At 50.5% G+C, this 26,538-nt stretch overlaps 1 protein-coding gene across 11 annotated transcripts in view; it reads right to left on the reverse strand.

The window, feature by feature from the left end:
• Positions 1-15,552: 15,552 nt before the first annotated feature.
• The window catches only part of SCN5A (sodium voltage-gated channel alpha subunit 5), a 102,626-nt gene continuing 91,640 nt past the window's right edge, over positions 15,553-26,538 (reverse strand). For 7 of the 11 annotated variants that reach the window (XM_065540364.2, XM_065540365.2, XM_005546678.4 and 4 more), the window contains 5 exons: positions 24,721-24,774; positions 23,932-24,069; positions 23,146-23,250; positions 21,799-22,069; positions 15,553-19,090 (listed from right to left, as the gene is read on the reverse strand). In XM_065540364.2, coding sequence (XP_065396436.1) covers positions 17,853-19,090; positions 21,799-22,069; positions 23,146-23,250; positions 23,932-24,069; positions 24,721-24,774 — 1,806 coding nt within the window. In that variant the 3' untranslated portion in view covers positions 15,553-17,852. Of the gene's footprint in view, positions 19,091-21,798; positions 22,070-23,145; positions 23,251-23,927; positions 24,070-24,720; positions 24,775-26,538 lie in introns of those variants that run through there. The other 4 variants (XM_074031711.1, XM_065540363.2, XR_012430984.1 and 1 more) reach the window with 2 other exon arrangements.

Consider the following 26,538-nt stretch of genomic DNA (forward strand, 5'->3'; position numbering starts at 1 on the left):
CCAGATGGGATGATGTTCGGGTTCCCTCACCACAACCGTGAAGGGACCCTGGCTTCTCACACTAGCCTCTTGATTGATGTGCTCCGTGCCCCTACTCTGCCCACCACTTCAGAGACAGCCTTTGACCCCTTGCCAGCCATCACCACTCAGATGGAAGAGAGCTTGTCTGGAGGCAGAGATGGAAGAGCCCTGCCCTGGGGGGTCTCATCCAAGGCAGGTGGAGCTCACGATGATATGATGATGTGATTGTGCTCTCTCTCCCTGCATGAGGCTAAAATATGAACAGATGCCCTCCTCAGGGATCAATGTGCCCCTCAGTCCTCCTTCACTATGACCCTTGGAACCCTGCTCTCGGGGGTGCCCCCGCTGAAACTCAGACTCTTTCATGTTCTGGTCTGGGGTGAGAGCCTGTCTTCTAGTTCTGGCTCCTCGGTGTACTTGCGATAGGATTTTAGGTAAGTGGCTGCTCCTCACTCTCCAGTTCCTCTGTCTGTAAAGTGAGGGGTTGGGGCTAGACAGTGTCCAGCGTCCCTCCTCTTTGGTGTCTCTTAATTGTCCGGGGCAAAGCAATCCTTGGAGCAAGGCAGGCTGCTGGGGTGGTTTGCAGAAGAGGCACAGTGGGGCAGGCTGGAGGCCGCAGGGGCAAAGTGGGCCGAGGGCCTCTGAGGAGGTGTGAATGAGGGAGGTAGAGCAGGGCCGGTGTGGACAGCCCTGTCCCAGCCATATCTCCCGTCTGCGACACCCTCTCCACACCCCAGTGCTGATAAGCAGGTGTGAGCCACGGCCGCCTTGTGACAGGCCCTTCGGCAGGGAGGGTGATGGTGGGGGTCCACTCCACTTCTGAATTCAGATGTCAGCATCTTTTTCCCCCAACCCCCATTGCCCTGTCAGACTAGACAGGCCCTAGCAACCAAGCACCCTTCCTGAGAGCCCCTGGCTTGGAGATTTCTTTCTGCTCCATGTGGCCTCAGCCTTCTCAGAGATGGTAGGAGACAGATCTCCCTCAGTCCTTTCTGGCGAAGTGCCAAGGAGGATGACCACCTCCCACCCCCATCAGACCTGTTCCTGCAGTGACTGCTGATGCTGGGTCCTGACACACACAGTGCTTCTTATCCCTGGGCAAACTTGAATGGCTGATCCTCTTGTCTCCTCTCCTTACCCCATCTCCTCTATCACTGTGACCATCAGCTTCCAGTCTTCCCCCTCCAACTCCCTGGCTTTTGGGCCATTTCTCTGTCTGGGCCCACCTCTTTCCTCTAAGGCTACTGTTCACCAGAAGGCCATGCCAGAAACTTCTTATTTCTGGGTTCATTGGGATGGGGTGGAGGGAGCAGAAGAGTCTTAGAGAAAGACAGACAGAAACTTGGAGCTCTAGGGAAGGGGAAGGAGAAGACAAATAGGACCAAGCCAGAGGCTACAGGAAACCCTTCAGGGTGGAGGGTCTTGGCCCAGGTGTCCAGCCCCCAAGCTCTATGACACTGAACTCTGAACTTCCTCCCATGCTCTAAAAGGCTCTGTGTTCAGACCTGAAGACTATTTTGATTAGCAGGCTGTAACCATACCTTTCCAGGCAGCCCTACTGTGTGTGTGTCTGTGGGGAAGGGTGTGCCTGTCCTCCCCTGTGTGCATTCCTGTCTATGGGTTCCATTCTCAGCCTCTGCATAGCTTAGGAGGCATCAGAGCATCCTGAGAGCACAGACTTGACCCAGGCCGATTAGCCTGGGGTCACATCTCAGCTCTGCCATCTGAACCAGGTGGGGGAGCTAGAGCAAGTAGCGTAACTGCCCCGTACCTTGGTTTCCCTATCTGTAAAATGAAGATGATGACATGGATGATAGATAATACCACATACCTTGTCGAACTGTTTTAAGTACCAAATGAGCTAAAATACATAAAGTGTTTTAAACCATATCGGATACAATGTAATCATTGGCCATTAGTAATATTTTTGTAAATTTTATTTTAATATAATTTCAAACTTAGATACAGAAAAGTTGCAAGAAATTCCCATATGCCCTTTATGCAGATTCAGCAATTGTTTATATTTTGCACATTTATTTTATTCTCTCTTCCCTCATACATATGTGTGTGTTTATGATGTACTCTATATTACATATCTACTATATATAGTATATATACATATACGCACATGCACGCACATATTTTTTTGGAATCACGTGAGAATAAGTTGAATACATCATGCCTTTTTTGCCCTAAATACTTGTGTGTGTTGGTAAGGACAAGGATATTCTCTTACAAAACCATAGTGCAGTTCAAAATCAGAAAATCTAACATTGATTAATACTGTTATCAAATCCACAGTCCATATGTACATTTCATCAGTTGTCTCATCATATCTTCTTTCTTTCTCTCTCTCTCTTTCCTTCTTCCCTTCCTTCCTTCCTTCCTTCCTTCCTTCCTTCCTTCCTTCCTTCCTTCCTTCCTTCCTTCCTTCCTTCCTTTTTGTCAGAGTCTCACTGTTGCCCAGGCTGGAGTGCAGTAGCGTGATCCTGGTTCACTGCAACCTCTGCCTCCTGGGTTCAAGTGATTCTCCTGCCTCAGCCTCCCAAGTAGCTGGGATTACAGGCATGCACCACAACAACCAGCTAATTTTTATATTTTTAGTAGAGATGTAGTTTCACCATGTTGGCCAGGCTGGTCTCGAACTCCTGGCCTCAGATGATTCACCCACTTCGGCCTCCCAAAGTGCCGGGATTACAGGCATGAGCCACCAAGCCCAACCTATTTCTATTTCTTTTTAATGTTCCAGGGCCACTCATTGTATTCAGTTTTCATGTCTCTTTCGCCTCCTTTAATCTGGGAGAGTTCCTCAGCCTTTCTTTGTGTTTCTTGAATTTGACAATTTTGAAAAGTGCAGGCCAGTTATTTGAAGAATAATGTTGCTTGAATCCTGTTGGATGTGTCCTCATTATGACTTTCAGGTGATATGTTTGAGGATGATTACTGAAGGTGTGTCTGTCTCAGAGTCTTACATCAGGAGGCACACTATGTCAATTTTTCTATTTGTTAGTGATATCATCTTTGATCACTTAGTTTAAGTGGTGTCTGTTCTCCCTCCTGTAGAATTACTATGTTCTCTTTCTAATTATTAAGTAATTGTGGGGAGATACTTTGAGACTGTATTCCTCATCAAACTTCTACCCACTAGTTTTTGCCCACTAATAATTTTTACACCATCATTACTTCTAAACTTACTAGTGGGCCCATTCATACGGGCTCCTGTGTCTTTTGACATTTATCCTTATCTGTCTTTGAGCACTTTTTTGCTTTCTGGCACAATAAGATGTTCCAGGTTTTCTGGTGTTTTCCTGGCTCTAGCCCTGAATCAGCCATTTCACCAAGAAGCCCTGGTTCCTTTTAATGGAGAATGATATTTAGAAACCAAGATTTGGGTGCTGTGGGTGCTCATTCATACTGGTGTGTTATTGCTTCCAGTTGGCCTTTTTTATTATCCATTCATTTGGATGCGATGGTGAGGGTGCCACTGAAGAAAGTGTGGCTTAGGGATGGAAAGGGGGAAAGGAGCCAGATGACCTAGGTAGAGATTCCCCTCTCCTCCTCTAGCTCTCCAGGTCTTCCCCACCTTATCTTTTCCTCCCTTTCTTTCTTCATCATGACCTCATTTCCCTTTTCTTGATCAAAATTCCTCTGGAGATTCCAGCTGTGGGAACCTCTGAAACCATTTCTACAGCTACACGTGTGATACCAGAGGCAGACAACTATGTGACCTTTGTGTGTGAACAGCCAAAGGCAAAGATAATTTATGAGAAAATTTTTGCTGAGAACAATCCAGTGACAAGGTGATTGGGGAAGACACATTTGGAAGATTTCCACCTGGACGTGTTCCTTTTTCCTGCCTGAAAAGCACTCAGAGCAGAGCCTGTGTGGAGGCTGGGATGGGGTGCTGTGGGAGGTCTGTTCTCCAGATAAGCCTCTTCAAGGCTCTGGGGACCAATGAGGAGGATTTACGTGCCTGGTGAAGTTCACTCTCTGTGTCCACAAGTCACAGGGACATAACTGAAAATATTTCATAAATGAAATAACTGGAGTTTAGTGAAAGCCACTTAAATAGCTTTCTTAGTTGTGCAAACATAGGGTGAAGAATGAGTAGTCTTGGTCCCCCACTTGGAGTTAGTTTATTGTTTTGAGACTAGATCCAAAGCCTCCTCTCCCTGAGATCTCTGGTATGCGAAGCTGTTCCCTGGAGGAAGTGCATCAGTTGACACAGGGAGCCCAGAACCTCTGTGAGGGAAGAAAACACTATCCAACTGCTGCTCCTGGGATTTGAAGTGAAGGGAATTTGTTGAGATGAAGTGAGGTGGCCACAATAAAGGCGTTGGGCCATGGGGCTTCTGAAATGAGATTAATATGAGGAACACGTGAGTCTAGGGTGGTGCCTGGGGCTTACAACAAGGACCCACATGTGTTTCCTGGGGTAAGGCTGTCCTTAGCATGGCGTGAGGCTAACTGCTGGGAGCTCTGGAGACTCTGCCATGCTGACATTGTACCTGTGTTCCTGGCCAGGGACTGCCACCTAGATATGAGTCATAGTGGGGAGCCCCTGGGCTCCAGTTGACTTTGAGGAGTGATACTGTCCCTGTGAGGATGCTATGAGTGTCCTCAATAGTGATGTGGCAGTGCTGGTCAGACCCCCAATCTCTATTAAAAAACAAAACAAAACAAAACAAAAAAACAGAAAGTAAAAATTCCTTAAGGGAGGGACTGGATGTGTCATGTAAATTCCTGATTGGTTAACAGAAAAAATTAAAAGTGGACTGAGGCCACCTTTGTGCTCTGTGCCCAAGGGACAGTTCAAACAGCTGCATTCACAGATACCAGAGATGCCAGTGTCTTCACCATCACCAGCGACGTATGGGCGCTGCCTCAACAGGTGTTGGGAACTTGCTCTTTTTTACAGCTTGGTTCCCAGTGGTAGCTGTAGGCGGCAGGATCTGGGTGGATGGGACCTGGGATTCATTCTTAGAATAGGTCCCCAAATGGCCATCCATTCTGCTTGCCAAGGGCTCTGTGGGGCAGGTGTAGGAGGCCTGAGGGGCTGCCTGGGAGGTGATCTGAGGAAGCCTCTTGTGGCACTTTCACGGCTGTCCTAGCCAGAGACCAGAGATACCTCCTCTCCCACTTCTGAGCACTCTACCAATTTTGCATCCAAAATAGCTCCCAGGTTTCTCATTCTCTACTATCCCCATCCTGGTCCAAGCCACGCTCATCTCTCCCTATAGAGATCACCTGACTGGTTATTCTCCCTCATTGCACTTTGTACTCCCCTACCCCGCCATATAGTTTTGTAACTAAAAACAGCCTTCTTTGTGGATTGGAGGTGAATACCTGTTTTCCTAACTTGACTGTGAGCTACCTGAGGACAGGGACCTTGTCTAGTTTTATCTATAAGATGCTCAATATGTGGTTACTAAACAAAGAGTGGACAGATGCCTTGGTTTCCCAGCTGGTCCCTATGAGGGCTGATCTCACTTGGTGGGAGTGAGTGAGTGAGGAAGGGGACCCTCTGGTTCTGGAGCCTCTCGTTTGGCCCCGCTGCTCAGTATTCATTGATTCTTCAAATGTGAGAGTGTCCACAGGAGAGAGAAGGTGGCAGGTAGGGCTGGCAGGGGGCAGATGCATGGCTTTATAGTGAGCCTATGCTTGGGGCTGGGTGGGTTTCAGCTGGGGTGTGGGAGCAGAGAAATTGGCTTAGGGGGGCTCTGTGCTGGGGGCCTTGCAGCAGGTGGGTGGTGAGGGCCGCATGGAGGTGGAGGCTGGCCTGGAAGGGAGGAGGACATTGGGTGGCTGGGGTGCCAAGAGAGTCCTGGCGGGGGCTGGTAGCTGGGAAGGCTGGGTAGGGCTGCCCATGATCAAGGAGGTGACAATGAGTGTGAAGAGTATGTTTAGTGGAAGTGAAGGTCTGGGAGGCTGGGAGGACCAGAAGTTCTTCTCCCTTGCTCCTTGGGCGTAACGGCGCCCTTACTCCTTGCTCTCATCTTCCTCACCCCTCCTGCACCCTGGCTGTTCGGGAACTCCTCTTCTCCCTGATCTGGTCTTTCAGAAATCTCTGGCCTCGAAACTCTATAACCCCTTGCTCTCAGCCTCCCAGCCCCCTCCGCTCCCCCAGTCACATCCCCGCCGCTCCTCCTGCCCTGCCTGCGGCCTGGGCCCTGCTGAGCTGCCGTGCCCTTCTCTCATCACCTCCTCCTCGCTCCCTGTGGCACCCTGGCACCAGCCCCAGATCTGTGTGCACTGATTTCCCAACATTCCTGTCCTCCTCCCTACCCCACTGCCCCCAAGGGAGGGGCTCAAGGACTTGAGACGCTTCCCTGGGGGGCCCAGCTTTCCCCCTGAGTCAGGGAGGGATGCAGGCAGGGCAGCTGGAGGCCTCGGCCTGCAGACTTGTGGAGCTGCCTAGTGGGAGGTAGAGGACTGGAGTGGGAGAGCATGCGGAGCCACTGCGGGGCAGGAGATGCGGCCTTGTAAGGTCACACTGCTCTCCCCAGCTTCCCACTGTCTATTGGTCTTGCTTGGTGTCACCTGCCCTTCCCAGCTCTGCCTCTGACTTAGCCATCTCCCCCTGATCCTTTCAGTTTCTCATGGTTCTTCTTGTGGGTGATTAAGGAGCTGGGCCCTAGGCCATTTCTGGAGGGCAGTAGTTCGAGGTGAGCTTCCTGTTGCCTTGTGTGTGTAACTCTAGAGTCCCGTAGGTGGGTGGCTCCTGGGCGTGCCCTGGGAGGGGAAAGGGACCTGTAAGGGTGTGTCCATAAACAGAGCTATTCTAGAACTCAGGGATGCTACTGTGGACAGGACTTAGAGATTGTCCAGCCCCCACCCTCTCCCACAACCATTTATAGATGAAAACATCAGGCTTTAAGAGGGAAATAGGATTGACATGAACGGGTCACATAGGGGTTAGTAATCATCATCACTGTCATCATACTAGACATTTATTAAGTGCTTACTGTATTTCAGGGATCATTGTAAATTCTTTACAAATCTTAATTTTCATAGTCCTCACACTACCCTGGGAAGCAGCTGTTGTTATTTTCCCCATTTTACAGACAAGGGAACAGAGACCGGAACAGTGAGGTCAGTTTCCCCAGATCACACAGAAAGCCCGTGTCAGAGCAGTGGGAGTTTATTACACACAGGGAGGCTTGCTCCTTCCAATGATGATGTAAGCATATAAGCATTGTTGAGAGCTCTTTAAAACAGTGGCAGACATTTCACCAAAGAAGATAGAGGAATAGCCAGTAAGCACATGGAAAGATGCTCACATTATGGGCACGGTGGCCCCTGCCTGTAATCCGTGAACTTTGGGAGGCCTAGGCAGGACTGCTTGAGCCCAGGAGTTTGAGACCAGCTTGGGCAACATAGCAAGACCCCCCATCTCTACAGAAATTTTTTTAAAAAATAGCTAATGCCTGTAGTCCCAGCTACTCAGGAGCCTCAGGTGGGAGGATCGCTTGAGTCTGGGAGTTCAAGGTTACAGTGAGCTATGATTGTGCCACTGCACTCCAGCCTGGGTGACAGAGTGAGACCCTGTCTCTTGAAGAAGAAAAAGACATGCTCAACATCATTAGTCATCAGGGAAATCCAAATTAAAATTACAAGATACACTCAAATGGCTAAAGTTAAAGGAAAGATAAGGCTGGCAATACTAAATGCTGGCATGGATATATAGCAACTGGAACTCTCATTGCTGAATGAAAAGCAAACAAATGCTTTGGAAAACATTTTGACAATTTCATATAAAGTTAAACATACACTACTTATATAACTCTGAAATTCAATTCCTAGGTATTTACCCAAGAGATAAAAACATAGCCAGGTGTGGTGCCTCACACCTATAATCCCAGCATGCCTGGGAGTCTGAGGCAGACAGATCACTTGGGCTTAGGAGTTTGAGACCAGCCTGCGCAACATGGTAAAACCCTGTCTCTTCTCCAAAAAAATTATCTGGGCATGTTGGTGCATGTCTGTAGTCCCAGCTACTTGGGAGGCTGAGGTGGGGGGATTGCTTGAGCCTGGGAAGATGAGGTTGCAGTGAGCGGAGGTCGTGCCAATGCACTCTAGTCTGAGTGACAGAGACTGTCTCAAACAAACAAACAAACAAAAAAATGCCCAAAACACATAAGCCCACAAAAACATCTATATACAAATGTTCATGGCAGCTTTATTCACAATAACAAAAAATGGTAAACAACTCACATGTCCCTCAACTACTGAATGGAAAACAAACTGTGGTATGCCCATATAATGGAATACTATTCAACAATAAAAAGGAACAACTGATACAGACAATGACATGGATGGATCTCTAATGCATTATGCTAAGTGAAAACAGCCAGGCACACAAGGCTACATATGAAAATTACTCCACTTATATGAACTCTCCAGAAAAGGCAAATCTATAGGAACAGAAAATCGATCAGTGATTGGCAGGAACAGCGGACTGACCATGAAGGAGATGAGACAACTTCTTGATGTGATGGAAATGTTCCATATCTTAATTATGGTGGCAGCTGTACCGCTTAAACATTTGTCGAAACTCATCAAACTGTGCATTTAAGAAGGGTGCCTTTTATTGTATATAAGTTATACTTTCTTAAAACTGATTAAAAAATAAAAACAATGGGCTGGGAAACCAAAGAAAATAGGATGGTCATGGTCGGCCTTATTGCAAAAGTGACCTCTAAGACTTGGAAAAGAAAGCAGGGGAGCTAGGGCTGATCCCTGGGGGAAGGGCATTCCAGGTGGGAGGGAACAGTCAGCACTTCAGTGCCAGGCCAGGACATGCTCGGCCTGCTCAGGAACCCGTAAGGAGTTGGTGTCGCTGAAGTGGAGCAAGAGGCCGGCCATAGCGGGGCTCAGCCAGGCAAATGGGCAAGGGATGGATCAGGTCTGGGTGAGGGCTGTGGAAAGGCTTTTCCTCTGGGTGAGATGAGGCTGCTGGAGGGCTCTCGGTGAGCATGATCTGACTTGATTTTAATAGGACCATGCTGGCTGCCGTGTTGAGAGCAGTTGGGGACAAGGACCAGTGAGGAGGCCGCTGCAAGAATCCAGGAGAGAGATGATGGCGGTGCAGACGAACGCAGTGGCAGTGGAGATGTTGAGAAGGGGTTGAACCTGGGATATATTTCGAAGGCAAAGACAACAGGATTTCCGGCCGGATTGGATGTGGGGTGTGAGAAAAAGAGAGGAGGCAAGGATGATGTCAAAGGTTTTGGCCTGAGCAGCTGGAAATCCAGCCGGGCACCCCCGTGGGGGCTGTTGAGTGGTTTTAACTGTCTCCTGGGGCCTGTGGGTGAAGCTGAGACAGAGACCGAAGGGAGGGGCTAAGCCCTGCTCCTGGCTCTGGGGCTCAGGGAATAGGCTGCACATACTGATTATTCCATTACCCTTTATTTATTGGCCTTATTGGCTTTTGTCATTTCCTCGTCTCCTGTCTGGAGTGATGGCTATAAATGTGACAGATTGATACAGGATACAGGAGCCCCAATTATCTCTCTTAAACTGGCTTCTCTTAAACAGGGAGGGCTCTTGGGCAAGCCCTCCCTGCCCTCTGCCTTCCTTGCCACAAGTCCTACAGTCTTCCGTACAGAAGTGGCCTGGTTCTGCCAGGGAGGGAGTGATGCCTGGGAGGATGAGTGGCAGACATGGGCCCCAAGGGGAGACAGCTCCCAGGACAAATACTGGAGGCAAGCTCGGCCCCCTGGCCAGTTGCACCAAAGATCCCAGTGCACACTCCCTGATGCCCTGCCTCACACAGAGGCCAGCACGGAGTAGGGCAGGCGGGAGGACAGGATATACTGCTGGCTGCTCAGCCCACATCCGGGGAAGGGGGCTCCACTCTGACCTTGCACGCCTTTCTGGAATCCGAGCCGGCCTGTCTGTCCACAAAGGCCGGGATGATGGGGTTTTTCTCTCCGGCAGCAGGTGCCTGGCAGCTGCCCGGGGATGCCAGCTCCGTGAGCTGGCATGGGAGGAAGTGCTTGTCAGGATGGCCATTACATGTGCTGGGCTCAGGCTGGCCTGGCCCTGACCCCTGCCACTCAGGCTGGCTTGGGAGGGTGGTGCTTCCTGAAGGGACCCTGGGGTCCCTCTGGGATGCTCTCAGATGGAACCTGGCAACTGCCAGCCTTTAAGTATCATTTCTGAACTAAGTTCCTCACCCATCCTCTCTGTTTGATTGTTCTCTGGCCTGTCTGCCTGCCTCTGTCCCTGGGAAAGTCCTGAGGGCCCTGGCCCAAGGAGGTTTGGGACAGGAAGCCTGACATTCATTCCTGGGATTTCAGGGATCTCCCTGTGCCCCTCCTCATCCCTGACAGACTGACTACAGCCTCTGTGCCTTGTGTGTGCACAAGTGCATGGTGAATCCACGTGTGTTTCTCCATCTGGCGAGAATTTCAAATGGTCCTGTGTCTGACCTCCTTCCAGAAAAACAGAGTGGAAGGTGGGACTGCTGGTGAGAAAAGGGGCAGGAAACTTGAGGGGACAAGAAGGGTTCAAACAGAGGAGCAGGTCCAGGGGAACTCAGCAGAGAGTGAATTGGCTGATCAATCAGTTTTTCTTCTGCAAATATTCCCAGCTCCTTATCTGTGCCAGGTGCTGGGGCAGGGGTTGAAGACTGTGTTATGAACAAACAGGTCTGGCCTGGCCTTGCACAGCCCTTAGACTCACAGGTGGGCTGCACAGTAACAGTGTGCTTAGAGCAATGGTAGGGTGCAAAGGCACCATGCCAGCACACACAGAGTCTCAGAAGCAGCCAGGGTCAGGAGACACTAGTCCCTGCTGTTTCTCTGAGCCCATCAGTGGCTGCTGTTTGGCATCTTTGCCACCACACCCTTGCCTCGCTCTCAGTTACTGTCCCCAGTTGCTGTCTCTGCCTGTAGGAGTGCCTGGGCTTCTGTCTCCCTGGCCCCTCCCAACCTCCTGGGCTTTGAGTCTCGTGGCCATCAGGGCTGATGTCAGAGGAGCTCCTGGCACGGAGGTAGGGAAGCTGCCAACACTGCCGTGGCCCCCAGGGTGAGAGCTGACGTCTGTCCAGGAGCATCTCTCTCCCTGCCAAGGGCTGAGATCTCTGGGCTGCATGCTTTCCCGCTGACACAGGAGCCGCATCCATCACTCACAGAGCCACCCTCTGCCTGGACCTCAGCCTCACCCCAGAGTGACCCAGTGGCAGCTGCAGCCTTGCTGCAAGCACAGGCCTCCTTTCCCGGCCTCAGCCACGTCCCAGCCTCACTCACTCCTCCTTCCAGGTGAGCCCGCCCACATCCCAGGCCAGGTGAGGGCCCACCTCAGGCAGCCAGGGAAGACCCCACCCAAGGGGCTGAGAAGCCCGGGCTCCAAGCCTTGGTTTCAAGAACAATGCAGGAAGCTTCCCGCTGGCCCAGACCAAGGCGGTAGTTAGGATCCCTGGAGCTTGTGAGAAAGACCTGACTCCCCCACAGCCTCACGGTGGGGTCGTAGTCTCCAGCTTCCCTCCTCACCTCACACACGCAATAGTCATTGAGTTACCACCATGTGCCAGCCACTGAGCTAGTCCCAGGATGCAGTGCTGAGTAAAGCAGACATAGACTCTGTTCTTGTGCTGCTTTTAAGTTCTTTTCACTGAGATTCCTAGTAAAAAGTTTATTCTCTGTCACTCACCAGGACACACACATGGGCACTCACCCAACTTTTATATAGAGCTGAATCAACAGTTTCGCCAAACAACACTCACTCTTACCACATGAGATACACCGCTATTTTAAATTCTGATATTCTTTAAAAAACAAAAAAAACCAAAAAACTGGACACAGTCTGCCATTTGAAAAAGTTCTTGTGTGGCTGGAGAAAGATGGTTAACCCAGTGGTGAATGGACTATCCCTGTCCCAGTTTGGACCAAGGAACCAATATTGGAGGTTTCAGGGCACTGAACCACATGCCTCTCCTATGAAGTTGGTTTGCAAGGGAAATAAATGGTGCCACCCACTTGGGCCCCTGGGCACATCAAGGATATAAAAAGGGGTCTGAGAGAGTGGAGAGCTGCGGGACCCTGGGAGCCAGTTTCTTCGGAGAGAGCTGCTGCTGTGCTGTTTCCAGGACCCGAGCCTTCCTTTGCAGGAGGTTCTGGCAAGGCTTGTGGCAGGTACACACCACCTTCTAACTCCGGGCAGGCCAAGGGGCCTCCAGAGCTTCTCAGAGAGCTTTGAGGTGTTGGAGACACAGAGAACTGGGCCTGCAGGATCCAAGAAAGCTCAACTGGATGAGCGAGTGTGGCCTGACTCCTGCCCTGAGAACCCAGAGGAAGGGTTGTGGGCCAGCAGTGCTGGGGCTGGCTGCAGAAGGCACTGCTGTCAGGGCATGGCCACTACCCAGAGTAGGTGGGCAAGTGCTCCAAGTGTTTCTTATGGGCCAGAGGTGGGCAGATGGAGAGAGAGCCAGTGTGCACCACTATGACAGGGCCACCTGGAGGGACAAGGGGCCTTGCCAGGAAGGGCTAGGCTCATGGTTCCCATGGGCAAAGGAAGAGATCATAAGGGGGCACCCAGAAGAGAGATCCCACAAACATGCCTTGTGTGACAGCATCCCTAACCATCTGCCTGGCCTGGGGAGGAGAAGCCACCAGCCGCCCTGTCTCTGACAAGTCATGGGATCAAATGCTCTCTTGGCCTGGCTGAGTCTGTATTTACAACACAAACTGACTAATTAGGTAAAATAACCTAAGACTGAGCTGCAAAGCTACAGGATCTGCCCAGGTTTTCCCCAGGGTCAGGGAAGATGACCACCACTGAATGAAGCTGAAGGGGACAGGAAGGGATAGAGACCAAGCCTGGGTTCTATTACATCCGGGATCGTGTTTGTTCACACAATGGCTTTGCAGGGTTTGCGCAGAGCGTGGAGGGCTGTTGCAGGGAAGCATCGAGAGTGGGCACATTGTGGGGAGGGGCCGGGCTGTGTCAGGGGAGGTTCCCAGAGGAAGGGACACGCAGGGAGGCCTGAAGGCCAAGTGGAAAGGAGAAGAGTGTTCTGGCAAGGCTGGGAGGAGGAAGAGTCTGGAGCCTTTGAGGGGTTGGAAGAGATGCAGTTAGAGGTTGGCAGGGCTGGGGGGACCTCTGAGGGGGTTGCCTTGATCCTAAGGCAACAGAAAGCCACTGTGCAGTCTTCTCCAGGGGGTAATTATATCACTCTGGTAGCTGAGTGGAGAAGAGTTTGGAATGGATGAGGTTAGAGGAAGGAGCTTCCCTGGTGGCCTCCATGAGGTGAGATGCTGGCCTCACCCAAGGAAGGGACAATAAGATGGAGCCAAAAGGTGGGATTTGAAAGACACGAAGGAGGTGGAGCCAACGGGGCTTGGACCAGGTGAGGGGTGAGAGGTGAGGGCTGCATGTGGCTGAGGATGGATTTGTAGGAGCACCTTCACAGATAGGCTCAGGGTAAGGCAGAGGAGCTCAGAGTTGGCTGGGCTGGGCCTGAAAGCTCTGGAGATGTCCAAAGTAAGCAGCTGAATCTGCTGGCCTGGGGCTCCAGGGAGAGACCTGGCCTCAGGAAAAGATCAAGACTCTTCAAAGCCATGGGAAGGGAAAAGAATGTGTTTTCCAGTCTTTCTAGGATAGAGCACAGGGCCTAAAGAACTTGAACATTAGGGCCGGGCGCGGTGGCTCAAGCCTGTAATCCCAGCACTTTGGGAGGCCGAGACGGGCGGATCACGAGGTCAGGAGATCGAGACCATCCTGGCTGACACGGTGAAACCCCGTCTCTACTTTAAAAATACAAAAAACTAGCCGGGCGAGGTGGCGGCGCCTGTAGTCCCAGCTACTCGGGAGGCTAAGGCAGGAGAATGGCGTGAACCCGGGAGGCGGAGCTTGCAGTGAGCTGAGATCCGGCCACTGCACTCCAGCCTGGGCGGCAGAGCGAGACTCCGTCTCAAAAAAAAAAAAAAAAAAAAAAAAAGAACTTGAACATTAGACACCAGAGGATGTTCTGCCAAGGGAGGCTGAAAAAACAGTCAATAAGATGGGAAGAGGCACAGGCAACAAAGAAAAAATAGACAATGGAATTCATGAAAATTAAAGTTTTGTGCATCCAAAGACAGTATCAACAGAGTAAAAGGGCAGCCCACAGAATGGGGAAAAATATATGCAAATCATATATCTGATAAAGAATATCCAGAATATATAGAGAACTTCTAAAAGTCAACAGTGACAAAGAAAACAACCACATTCAAAGGACCTGAATAGACATTTCTCCAAAGAAGAAATACAAATGACCAATAAGCACATGAAAATATATTCAGCATAACTGATCATTAGGGAAATGCAGATCAAAACTACAATGAGGTCGGGCACAGTGGCTCATGCCTGTAATTCCAGCACTTTGGGAGGCCAAGGCGGGTGGATCACCTGAGGTCAGGAGTTCGAGACCAGCCCAGCCAACATGGTGAAACCCCATCTCTACTAAAAACACAAAAATTAGCTGGTGGTGGCTGGTGCCTGTAGTTCCAGCTACTCGGGAAGCTGAGGCACGAGAATCACTTGAACCCGGGAGGCGGAGGTTGCAGTGAGCTGAGATCGTGTCATTGCACTCTAGCCTGGGTGACAGAGTTGGGACTCCATCTCAAAAAATAAAAAACAAACAAACAAACTACAATGAGATACCATCTCAGACAGATTAGGATGACTGCTCTTTGAACAAAACAGAAAATAACAAGAGTTGATGAGGATGTTGACAAACTGGAGCCCTTGTGCTGTGGGAGACAGTATGGCAGTTCCTTAAAAAATTAAAAATAAAATTGCCATATGAAACAGCAATTCCACTTCTGAGTACCTACCCGAAAGAATTGAAGGCAAGGTCTCAGAGAGTTGTGCACTCAGGTTCACAGCAACATTATTTACAATAACTAAAATGTGGAAGCAACTCAAGTGTCCCTCAGTGGGTGACAGGGTAAGCAAAATACATACAATGGAATCTTATTCAGCCTTAAAAAGGATGTAAATTCTGAAAATTTATGAAAAAAATTGAGAAAAAATTCTGAAAAAAAAATCCTAAAAGAGAAGGAAATATATTGTAACCTGGATGAACCTTGAGAACATTATGGTAAGTGAAATAAGCCAGTCACAAGAGGACAAATATTGCATGAGTCCACTTATATAAGGCACTTAGGATAGTCGAATTCATCAAATATTGTATGATTCCACTTATATAAGGCACTTAGGGTAGTCGAATTTGTAGGGATGGAAAGCAGAATGGCAGTTCCCCGGGCTGGGGGAAGGGAGGAGTGGGGAGTTAGTGTTTAATGGGCGCAGGGTTGTAATTTGGGCTGACACAAACGTTCCTGACATGGACGGTGGTGATTGTGGTACCACAGTATGCATGTGCTTACTGCCACAGAACTGTAGGCTTAAACCATGGTTATGATGGTCAGTGTTATGCTCTCTCAGCAAGTTCCCCAGACTTGCTTGGGATGAGGCCATCTCCCAGGCCCTCGGGCCTCTGCTACCACTCTTGTCAAATCTCAGCATAAGGACAGAGCCTAGACCAGGTCATGTAAGCCATTTATTGGTTTGTTTTAAAAATATGTATTTTATTTATACATGAAGTTTGGTGAGAAGTGCTCTATTAATTCAGACAATATCTGGCACTTGATGTCTGTCTTTCCCTCCTTTTTCCTACTCTCTTTTCCCCTCCTGCTGATCATCGTGCAGTTCTGGAAATCAAAAAAGTGACAGCCAGGCTAAAAGCTAAGGGTTGGGTCCGGCTCACCCCTGCCCCCAGCCACACCGTCTGCAGCCAGCCCCAGGCACCTGTCTCAAGGCTCACGGGCTGTCCACACACATAAAACCACAGTCTCCTTCCGGCCAGCTGGGCTGGCAGCCTGGCCTGCCTCCCAACCGCATTCTTGCCTGTGCAGCGGGCGGTGAGCGCCCAGCAGGGGCACACACCTCTCCAAACCTTGAGAGCAAAGCACAGAGATCTACAAAAATAGGATTTCCACTTGGAGAAACGTCGCTGGGACAGTTAAACCATGCCCCACACTGGACTCAAAGGGAACACAGGAGAAGAGAACTAGATCTGTCGGGGGCATGGGTCGGGTCTGGGGTTGCCACCAAGGGAACTGGGGTGACAAGAAGAAACATAATACTTTACTCGCCGGCAATGCCCCCCCTTCAGCACTGCCACAAATGTCCAGCCCTCCGACAGCTCGGCGAGGTAGGTTAGGAGCAGCCAGCCCAGAGCGGGCAGGTGAGACTGAGGTGGCCTGGGAGGCATGCGCCTGATGGAGGGGCTCTGTGGGAGAGCTGGAATGGGGCAGCCAAGCCCCTGCCTGCTCAGGCTCCGCCAGTTGACCCTGTCACCCCAGGGTGACAGTTCTCTATGTTAAAAGATTTGCATATGCTAAATAGGATTGTCAGCAGCTGAAGAGGTCCTAGGGGTGATTGGACTAGTAAAATATTTTTCCCTGAAAAAGCCTTTTCACAAGACCTATAGGACCACCTGGACCTTGTCCCAAATAGGTCCTGTGTGTGGGTGCCATCAGGATCCCGGGCTGAGCCAGAGAGGCTGGGCCTGACCACAGTGCCCCCTCTCTCAGAGGAGCCATGGTTCATTCCCCTCTCTGGACATGAGAACTGGGCCTGACCATCCCTTTCCCTGCAGAGGGCACAGGGCCAAGCTCCCCTCCCCACTCCCGTGTCTCTGTGTCTGGAGGGGAGCTGGGGACCACACAGAACACTCCTCCGCACATGGTCCAGAGAGCCCTGGGAGATGGCCAATTTTCTCTCTTCAGGTAGGCTGAGGGGCCACCATGGCTCAGGGCTGGTGAACTTCTTAGCCCCAAACCCACATGGCTCAGCCTTCTCTTCCCTTGGCCTGTTGGGCAGGGCCTGCCAGGTTCCAGGAGCAAGGACAAGCTGTATGCCGGGCCGTGAGTGGGGCTGGCACCCTTGTGCCCTTTGGTTTTATGGTTAATACTCTTATGGGAGGGGAAGAAAAGGCAACTATCAGTGCCTAGGGCCAGCCCTGGGACCCAGGCCACTCTCCTCTGGAAGCCTTTTATTTTTGTAGGACTGACAATATGACCTGTGTGAAAATGCAGGGGGAAAATGGGACCTTGGAGACAACAGAAAGCCAGAGTGAGCCCCGTGGACAAGAGCCCCATCCTTGGGGGGCCGGCAGGGAAAGGCCTGTCTCCCTTAGAGTGGGAGTCTGGGTCCCATGGCCTGTGTCTGGCCTCCATGTGTGAGGACTGTGTGTGTGTGCTTTTGTGAGTGGGGGGTTCAGCCCTCCCAGCATCTCAGGTCACGTGGGAGGGGCCCTCATTCGACCCCTGGGCAATGAAGACCTGTGGGAGCCACACTGGATTCCACTTCTGCTTTGAGAACAGAGTTCCGGCTGCTCCACAGACACTCTTGTTCAGGGTTAAGAAGAGACAGCGTGAATTGCTGCCCATGTCCATGGAAAAATCTTTAGCTCTTTGCTCAAGTAAAAAAATATCAAATATAATAAATTTATGAAAGCCCATTCACAACATATACAGTCTCAATTTTATATTTCGTCTCAGCAGCTGGGATGAAGTTGCTGTCCAGAGCCCCAGGGCATTGCCTGACCAGACCAGGTCACAGGTCTGTCTGAGGCCTCCAGGCACAGGCCAACTGCTCCGGCTGTCCACGCAGCACCACAGAACTCTGCCTGGTTGATCCACGGGGCTGAGGCCCATTTCTTACTCCCAAAGCCAGGAAGGCCCCAGGCTGTTTGTGACTGACTGCATTTGGGTTTGCCGCGGTGCAAAAGGCTGCTTTTTGGTGTGTCCTGGCCAGCTCACATGATGTGTCCAGGCCGAGGCTCACACGATGGACTCACGGTCCCTGTCCGGAGACGGGGGGAAGTCGGCGACATCTTCGCTGTGGCTGTAGTCAGAACCCGGCACCTGGATGTTATCGCTGGTGGCTCTAGTGACACTGTCATAGGAGGGTGGGAAGGAAGTGGAGGAGATGGAGGAGCTGGAGGGTGGGCCAAAGGGCCGGGAGAAGTTCTCATTCATCACATTGGCGATGAGGCCCTCTCGCTCAGGGGCATCCTCTTCGGAGAGGCTGCTGCCCGTCTGCTGACGGAAGAGGAAGGAGGCATGCTTCACAGAGCGTTGCAGCAGGTGCCTGCGGAAGGCCCTCTGGATAACCATGGCTGACACCTCCTCGTGCTTGCGCCGGAGTGTGGTGGTGATGGGCTCATAGGAGATCTTGGATGGGTTGGCTGCCATGAACTTCTCCTCCATCTGGATCTTCAGGGCGTCCATCTCCCCAGACTCCCCCAGAACCCTTTTGGTAAAGGCAAAGAGGATGTCCATGCAATGGATGCGGTCCCCACTCACCATGGGCAGGTCCATGTTGATGAGGCTCATCTGGTTGGGCTTGGCGATACGGAGTGGCTCAGACAAGGCATCGGCAAAGTCAGACAGGACCGAATACTCAATAAACTGAGTGGCCTCTGGGTCAAACTTCTCCCAGATCTCATAGAACATGTCGAAGTCGTCCTCACTTAGGGGCTCGGTGCTCTCCTCTGTGGCCACACTGAAGTTCTCCAGGATGATGGCAATGTACATGTTGACCACGATGAGGAAGGAGATGATGATGTAGGTGGTGAAGAAGAGGATGCCCACAGCTGGGCTCCCACAGTCCCCCCGAGAGCCATTGCTGTTTGGCAGAGTGGGGTCACAGTAGGGGGGCCCGGTGTTGAGGATGGGGCTGAGGAGGCCATCCCAGCCGGCTGACGTGGTGATCTGGAAGAGGCACAGCATGCTGTTGGCGAAGGTCTGGAAGTTGAACATGTCGTCGATGCCAGCCTCCCACTTGACATAAGCGAAGTTGGCCATGCCAAAGATGGAGTAGATGAACATGACAAGGAAGAGCAGCAGCCCGATGTTGAAGAGTGCAGGCAGGGACATCATGAGGGCAAAGAGCAGTGTGCGGATCCCCTTGGCCCCTCGGATAAGTCTGAGGATGCGGCCGATTCGGGCCAGGCGGATGACTCGGAAGAGCGTCGGGGAGAAGAAGTACTTCTGGATGATGTCCGAGAGCACAGTGCCTGTGGGAAACAACAGAGACTGTGGCTACTGGTGGTACCTCGGTCCTCTAGCCAGCATCACTGTGCAGGGGTGGGGGAGTCTCTGTAAGGCAAGGAGCCAAGGAGAGGTGGCCCTTCCAGGAGGATTGCGTCCACTGGGCATGCTAGGACTCTGCCTGCTCCTGCCTGTCTGAGTCTCCAGGTCTGCATCTGTCACCCAGAAAAATGGGTCCTTTGCAGGGTTCCTTCTCAGCCCCCTCATTCCTTAATCTTCAGTGTGTACCTGCACAATAGAGCTGTCCTAGGCCCATCTTCTGTGTCTTGGGTTCTCAGGCCAGAGGGGCTCTGCTTAGCATCCTGCCCGCCCAGCTTGGACTAGCACTCAGGCCTTTTAGCTCCTTGCTATTCAAAGTGTGGTGTGAGGACCAGCAGCCTTGGGATCTCCTGGGTGCTTATCAGAAATGCAGAATCTCAGTTCCACCGCAGCCCGCTGCATCTTAATACACCCGGATGATTTATGGGCCCATCGAAGGGCATGAAACACTGGCCCAGAAGTCAGTGCTCCCTGATGCCACACCATGGCCAGTGTCTTCTCTCAGCCTGTCTGTGATGGTTCTTATCACCCTCCTAACTCTGCCACCTTTGAGGGCTTCACTACCCCTGGGTCTCCAGTGACTACCTGGGTTTGGAGTTTTAAGGGGCATGGATATAAATGATAGAATAAAGAGTGAAATAAACTTGTCTTATATGGCCCAAGTGCCCTTTCCAGACTCCTCATATAAAAATGTCACTGACTGACATGTGTCCAGGGTTTACGGTCAGTGGAGCAATGGGCCAAGCACTTTATAGCCATCATTTCATTTAGTCCTTCCCGTTGTCCTAGGAAGTGAGCAGATGCCATCATTCTCATCTTCCAGAAGAGGAAACAGAGGTGAGGTAACTTACCCAAGTTGCCACCTAGTGAGTGAGAAGCTGGGATTTGACTCAGACATTCGGGCTCCAAGTTCATCTCTTAACCACTCCTCTCTGGTATTGCCCAAACCCCGGGCCAGGAGAGGATCCTAAAGTACATGCTGCACTTTCCAAAGCCTCTGAGACTGTCCCTCAATGGTTCCATTCCTGTTGCTCACATCCTGCATTCTCTAAAGTTCCTCTCCAGTCCCATGAGGCACGCTCTCACCCTCACCCTGCTTGAGACCCCCCAGAGATTCCTGACCCTACTCTGTGCTTCCATCTGCCCATCACTATAGCCACAGCAGTGCCTGCCTTAGCCCCTGCATTATCCTTTGCATTTACCAGTGGCAGAGGTTGTATATGGCAGAAAGATGAAAGTTACAGTCACTGTAAGGCAGAGCCCCATGGGGGTGGAGTTAAGAGTTTGGGCTCTGAGCAAAGTGACAAAAGAAAAAATGTAAGTAAACTGGACTTGATTAACATTTAAAACTTTTGTCCTTTAATAGACACCACGAGGAAATGAAAAAACTCACAGACTCGGAGAAAATATTTGCAAGTCATCTATCTGATAAGAGACTATGATCCAGAATATGTAAACTCTTACAACTCAACACTAAAAAGAGAAATAACCCAATTAAAAAATGAGCTAAGGATCTGAATAGAGATTTCTCCAAGGAAGATATATAAATGACCAACACACACATGGAAAGATGTCCTGCATCGTTAGTCATCAGTCATTTGGTTTTGCAAATCAAAACCTCAAGGAGATATCACTTCACACCCACTAGGAGGGCTCCCATAAAAAGAATGCAGGCAATAACAAGTGTTGGTGAGGGCGAAATAATCGGAATCCTCATACATTGACAGTAAGAATGTAAAAAGGTGCAGCCAAATTGAAAAACAGTTTGGTGGTCCCTCAAAATTTTAGATAAGAGGCTTTCAGGGGCTGAGGGAGAGGGGAAATGAATGGGGAGTGACTATTAAATGGGTAGAGTTTCCTTTGGGGAAAGGAAAATATTCTAAAATTAGATAGTGGTGATGGTTGCAAAGCTCTGTGCATATACTAAAAAACACTGAAATGTATACTTTAAAGTGACTTTAAAGTTAACCATGAATTTTATGGCATGTGAATTATGTCTCAGGAAAGCTGTCATATAAAAAAAAAGATCTGAGCTCTGAGGTCAAACAGACATGGGTCAGGATTGGGTCTCTGCTTCTCCCTAGCTGTACAATCTCCCTCCTTTAGTGCTGAATTGACTGGGTGAATTGCATGAGGCAGGTATGTCTGAAAGAGTCTGGCATACACCTTGGCGGTTAGCTCCAGAATTTTCCATCTTCAGGGATAACTTCTACTCTGGAGGGCCACCTACTCCCCATCCTTGGGGACCCACCTCATCCTTAGTGAGCTTCCTTCTCCTTCAACCTAAGTGCGGGCAGAACTAGCCTCCACAGCACCCACTCCCATTCCCAGACTCATCCTTGAAGCTATCTAAGCAGTTAGAGAACTGTGTTCCCAGGTCCTCTGGAGGGTGGGGCCAGGAGGGAGTGCTGGGTCCTCTGCCAGGTTGGTCTCCTTGACCCAAGTGGACCCTTCCAGATAAGTTCTCTCTGGAGAGGTGTGTGTGTGCATGTATGTATGAGGGGAGGGGGGTGAGAAATGCACTGAAAAAAGAATGAAAGAACCTAGGGTTGTACGTGGCATTCAGCAGAGACTCAGGGGCCGGACGAGAGGCCTGGCTGGGGAGGGCTTCTGTCCAGCTGACTTGTATACCCACCCACGATGGAGAGGATGACAACCACGAAGTCGAAGATATTCCAGCTGTTGGTGAAGTAATAGTGGCGCAGGGCAGCCAGCTTGACAATACACTCGCCTGTGAAGATGGCCACAAAGAGCAGGTTGATCTTGGCCAAGATGTTGATTTTCTCAGGACTTTGGTCATCTGTCTCCACCATCATGGTCACCATATTCAAGCAGATCAGAAACATGATGGTGACATCAAAGGCCTGCTTGGTCACAATGTCGAATATGAAGCCCTGGTACTTGTTCTGAAAGGAGAGGCAAATGGAAAGCGCTCAGCAGGGCCCTTGGGAGGCTGGCAAATGCCCGTTTCTGCCTCTCATCCCAGGCCACCCACCCTCCCACTCTCCCTCTAGTGAGCCCAAAACCCCTGCCACACTGCCACAGAGAGTGCAGAGGAAAAACTCCTGGAGGTTAAAGCCATTGGCTCTCCTGCTGAAATGCTTCCTGGGCTTCAAGGCCCAGCTCCAAGGCTCCATCTTCCATGAGGACTTCCATGATGGATCTTCAGGGGGAGATTTTTCCTGCCCTGAGCATCCTTAGCATACTGTTCACTGTGCTTCCCTTTCAGTTGCCACAGTCTGAAGGCTCAAGGGTAAATTTCAACTTCAACCCTAGTAATTATGTCAGTGCTTAGATTAATATATTTTCTCTACTTTTTAATGTAATTTATTTATTGTACTAACCATATTTACATGTGTCTTTAATTGTAAATCAGCCCAGATTATTTGGGGAAATAAATAAGATTTTTTATATATATATATATACACATTTTTTTTTCTGTTCTCCCACTTAGAAAATATTATAAACAAACACACACACACACACACACACACACACACACACACACACACACACACACATTTTTTTGGATAATGGCTTGATTGGGCCAAGGGAGTCAGTCTTTGAGAGGACCCCACTCTCCAGAGCTCTTGGCTCTCCCCACCAGCTAACTCAGGAATCCGGCTCCCTGACTGTTCTGGGGGTCCAAGGATGAGGCTCTGAGTGGGGTGGGGTGGGGCTGTGAAGGCTGCCCTGCTTTTCCCGAGGAAAGCCTGCATCCTTGAGGGGAAGGAGGAGACCTGCTCAGAGACAGAGGGTTCCTGTGGGAGGAGAGTGTCCCGGGATGCTACATCCTTCTCATACCTTCCTCCCTATCTGTATGAGGCTGGGACCTCTCTTCATGCTCAGACATCTGATAGCGTCCCTCAGGCTGGGCTGAAAGACTGTGAGGTGGCCCTGATGGCTGGCCGTGTGGCATGAAAGCTTCCCAGGGACCCCAGAAGATCCTCCCCACTCCCACAGAACCAGGAGCTTAGCTCACCAAGGGCCGTGGGATGGGCTTCTGGGGCTTCTTGGAGCCCAGCTTCTTCATGGCATTGTAGTACTTCTTCTGCTCCTCTGTCATGAAGATGTCCTGGCCCCCTAAGTGCAGAGAGAAGGCACCAACCTCATTCTGGGGTTCTCAGAGGCCCCAGCATGGAGGGCACCAGGATCTTGCCTCCTTGATGAGGATGCCAGGGTCAACCACCTCCTGGCTTCCTCTCCTGGACAAAATATGTCCCTATTTTGCACCACAGATTCTTCCCCAAATCTATTTATCCAGGAGCCCTGTCCCCTTTCACCTTGAGATCTCTCTGGCTTTATGACCTGCAAATCCAGTATCCACCCCCCGCCCTTTCCCCCTCCTAGCTCAACCAGCCTTCATGTTCTCTCTGTTCACTTAGTTTGTCTACAACCCAGTTATAGCCGCTCTGATGAAGCTCTGGGAAGACCCAGGGCCTCTGCACAGGCTTTACCCATGACCTCTGATCATGGACCAGGTGAACAGATGCAGCTCTCACACCAGCTTCTCCCAGGAGTCTCATCTCTCAGGTGGATTAGGGCAGACATGGGGCCTCCCACCAAAGCCCCTTCTTATGTTCTTACAGGCCTAGACATGTTACATCCCTGGACACACCCTTCTCCCCACCTCATTCCAGCAGCAGCAAGAAGAGAACCATCCCCAGCAGGGAAGGTGAGATGGGGCCCGGAGCCCGAATGGCCCCTCAATCCCCTGGCACCCAGCCCTGCTCTGCCCAGCCCAGCGGGGAGCTGGTGCTCTACATATCTTTTTCTTCTGTTGGTTGAAGTTGTCAATGATGACACCGATAAAGAGGTTCAGGGTGAAGAAAGACCCGAAGATGATGAAAATGACAAAATAGATGTACATGTAGAGGTTGTATTCCCACTGGGGCTGCTCTTCATACTGTGAGGGAGAAATCACACAGGGAGATCAGACAGGCTGGGGTCTCGGGGGTCACATGGGGAGGGGTGGGGGGTGGAGGCAGAGGGCTGGCTAGGGGCATCCATTCTGTGGGAGAGAGGATGTATCTAGAGGAAGGTCACTAGCCCAGTTATGTGAGTCTGTGGGCCAGAGGTGGGTGGCGATAGAGGTGAGAGGAGTGGATGGTGGCAGGTGAGGACAGCAGACATGCTGGGCTCAGGGCTGGCAGAGTATCAGTGCCTGGCTCTGGCCCTGGGTCAATGGGAGGCTGGAGTACATGGGGACCTCTTTCAGTCTTCACTGAACTGTCAGTGTGACCGGGTGGGGTGCTGGACAAAGAAGCAGCTTGATTTGCATCTCTGTTGCTTCCACCCCATCCTCCTGGGGGTAAAAGTCAGTAAACTACAGTGAGTTTAATTAAAGACATTTGAGAATTTTGGGACTTTTTAGGAGACCAAGCAACCTTGCCCCAGAGCCAGGCTTGGGCATTCCAGAGAGGTTGTACTCCAGAGTGACACGAGATCTTGCCCTTGTGGGCTGGGCTTTCAGATGCAGACGCTGATTCCCTGGTGGCCAAGCAACCAGAAGCCTCAGGTGCCTGACTTGGTGGAAGGGGCCACTGTGGCAACCTACCCCCCTGGAGTCCACAGCTGCATACATAATGTCCATCCAGCCTTTAAATGTTGCCTGGGAGGAAAGACAAGATTAGGACAATCATTTAATTCTGCACCTCGCTTGAGTTACTTAGGGCTCTGGTCTGGACGGATGAAGCCAGAAGCAAGCTTCTTATGAAAAGCAAGCCACCCCACCTCACCCCTTCAGCAGCATCCGAATGCCCAGGTGGTCAGAGAAAGACCTTGTTTAGGGCTAGGGGTGGAGGGGAAGCAACTGAGCGGATGCCCCAAGAAGGCCATGCAGCAGGGAATAAGCTTCTTGATTGAGGCCAAGAGTCTGAGGGGGCTTGCAGGAGGTCTGTCCTTCAGATCCACACTCATTTCCATTTCTAAAACATCACAGAATCCTGCCAGCGATTCTGTCAGGGAGACAGAGGTGGAGCTTAAACTCTGTGTTCTAGACTCCAGGGCTGACCTGGTCCCTCTTGTCCTATGTCTCAGAGAACCATGTGGCTTCTGCTCCATGGACTTTCAAAGGAAGTTCCCGAAGAATCTCAACCTTCCCTTGTACTTAAGGGGGTTCTTTTGTCAACGGTGTATTGGTAAATAGTTAACAGCTGACTTCCCAGAAGAAAAGAAAAAACCCTGATTGTTGGTTTGCCAATTTCTCTTGTGTAAATATTCCCACCATGGTTGATTTCAGGTTACCAATGTGAAGTTACTCAATGGAGTTGAGAAGAGATGCATAGGAGCTTAGCATTATGGTACTCCCACTATACAGACAAACTAGATGTAAAAAACCTCAAAAGCATAGATGATAACACTAAAAAGTAATGATGAATCTTGAGTGTTTATTACCTTTGCTTTAATATCATTTAGTTAATTTTGTAAGTTTATAGAATTAATTTTTTTTAATGGCTATGTTTAATAAACAGCTTGCAAAATTTCTGAAAATGTAACGATGAGCTCTTGTGAGCTGGCACAAGCTGGCTCCAGCACACTACACCAAGGGAGCAAAGAGGGGGGATGAACCAGAGAGGGCCCTGGTGCTGGTGGCACCAGCCCTAGTCTGGGCTGCTATGCAGAAAGAGCCCAACAGACATGCTTGGTGGTGAGACTGACTCCCCAGTGAAGTCTCATTTGTGTTTTTGGCCAAATCCAGTCCTGTCCTGCCCCAAGCCTCTTTTTTTTTTTTTTTTTTTTTGAGACAGAGTCTCACTCTGTCAAACAGGCTGGAGTACAATGGTGTGATCTCAGCTCACTACAACCTCTGCCTCCCGGGTTCAAGTGATTCTCCTGCCTCAGCCTCCTGAGTAGCTGGGATTACAGGCATACACCACCATGCCCAGCTAATTTTTGTGTTTTTAGTAGAGACGGGGGTTTCACCATGTTGGCCAGGCTGGTCTCGAACTCCTGACCTCAAATGATCCACCAACCTCAGACTCCCAATGTGCTGGGATTACAAGTGTGAGCCACCGTGGCCAGTCCCCAAGCCTCCTTTCTAAGCACAAGCTCAGTAACACAAACTTCCTGTGTCTAAGAATTCTTATGAGGCAGGTAAGGCAGAAGGGGAAGCTGAGGTCGCCCATATTAGGCAAGCTACTCCAGCTCCCTGTACCAACAGGCCCTTGCCTATAAAGATAGGCCCGGAAATACTTTGGAAACTGCTGGGGACCACCCAAGGGTATGAGATACTTATGATTGAATTCTTCCCAAACACCGAGCGGCTGTGTCTGGAAAGGTGAGCAGTTCTTAGTCTACAAAACGAGGCCTTTTATTCCAAAGTTCCAACATTCTGAGGGACAGTTGCAGGAATAGACAGATCCTTGGGTTTGGC

The sequence above is a fragment of the Macaca fascicularis genome, chromosome 2 (genome assembly GCF_037993035.2).
Source record: "Macaca fascicularis isolate 582-1 chromosome 2, T2T-MFA8v1.1".
NCBI lineage: Eukaryota > Metazoa > Chordata > Mammalia > Primates > Cercopithecidae > Macaca > Macaca fascicularis.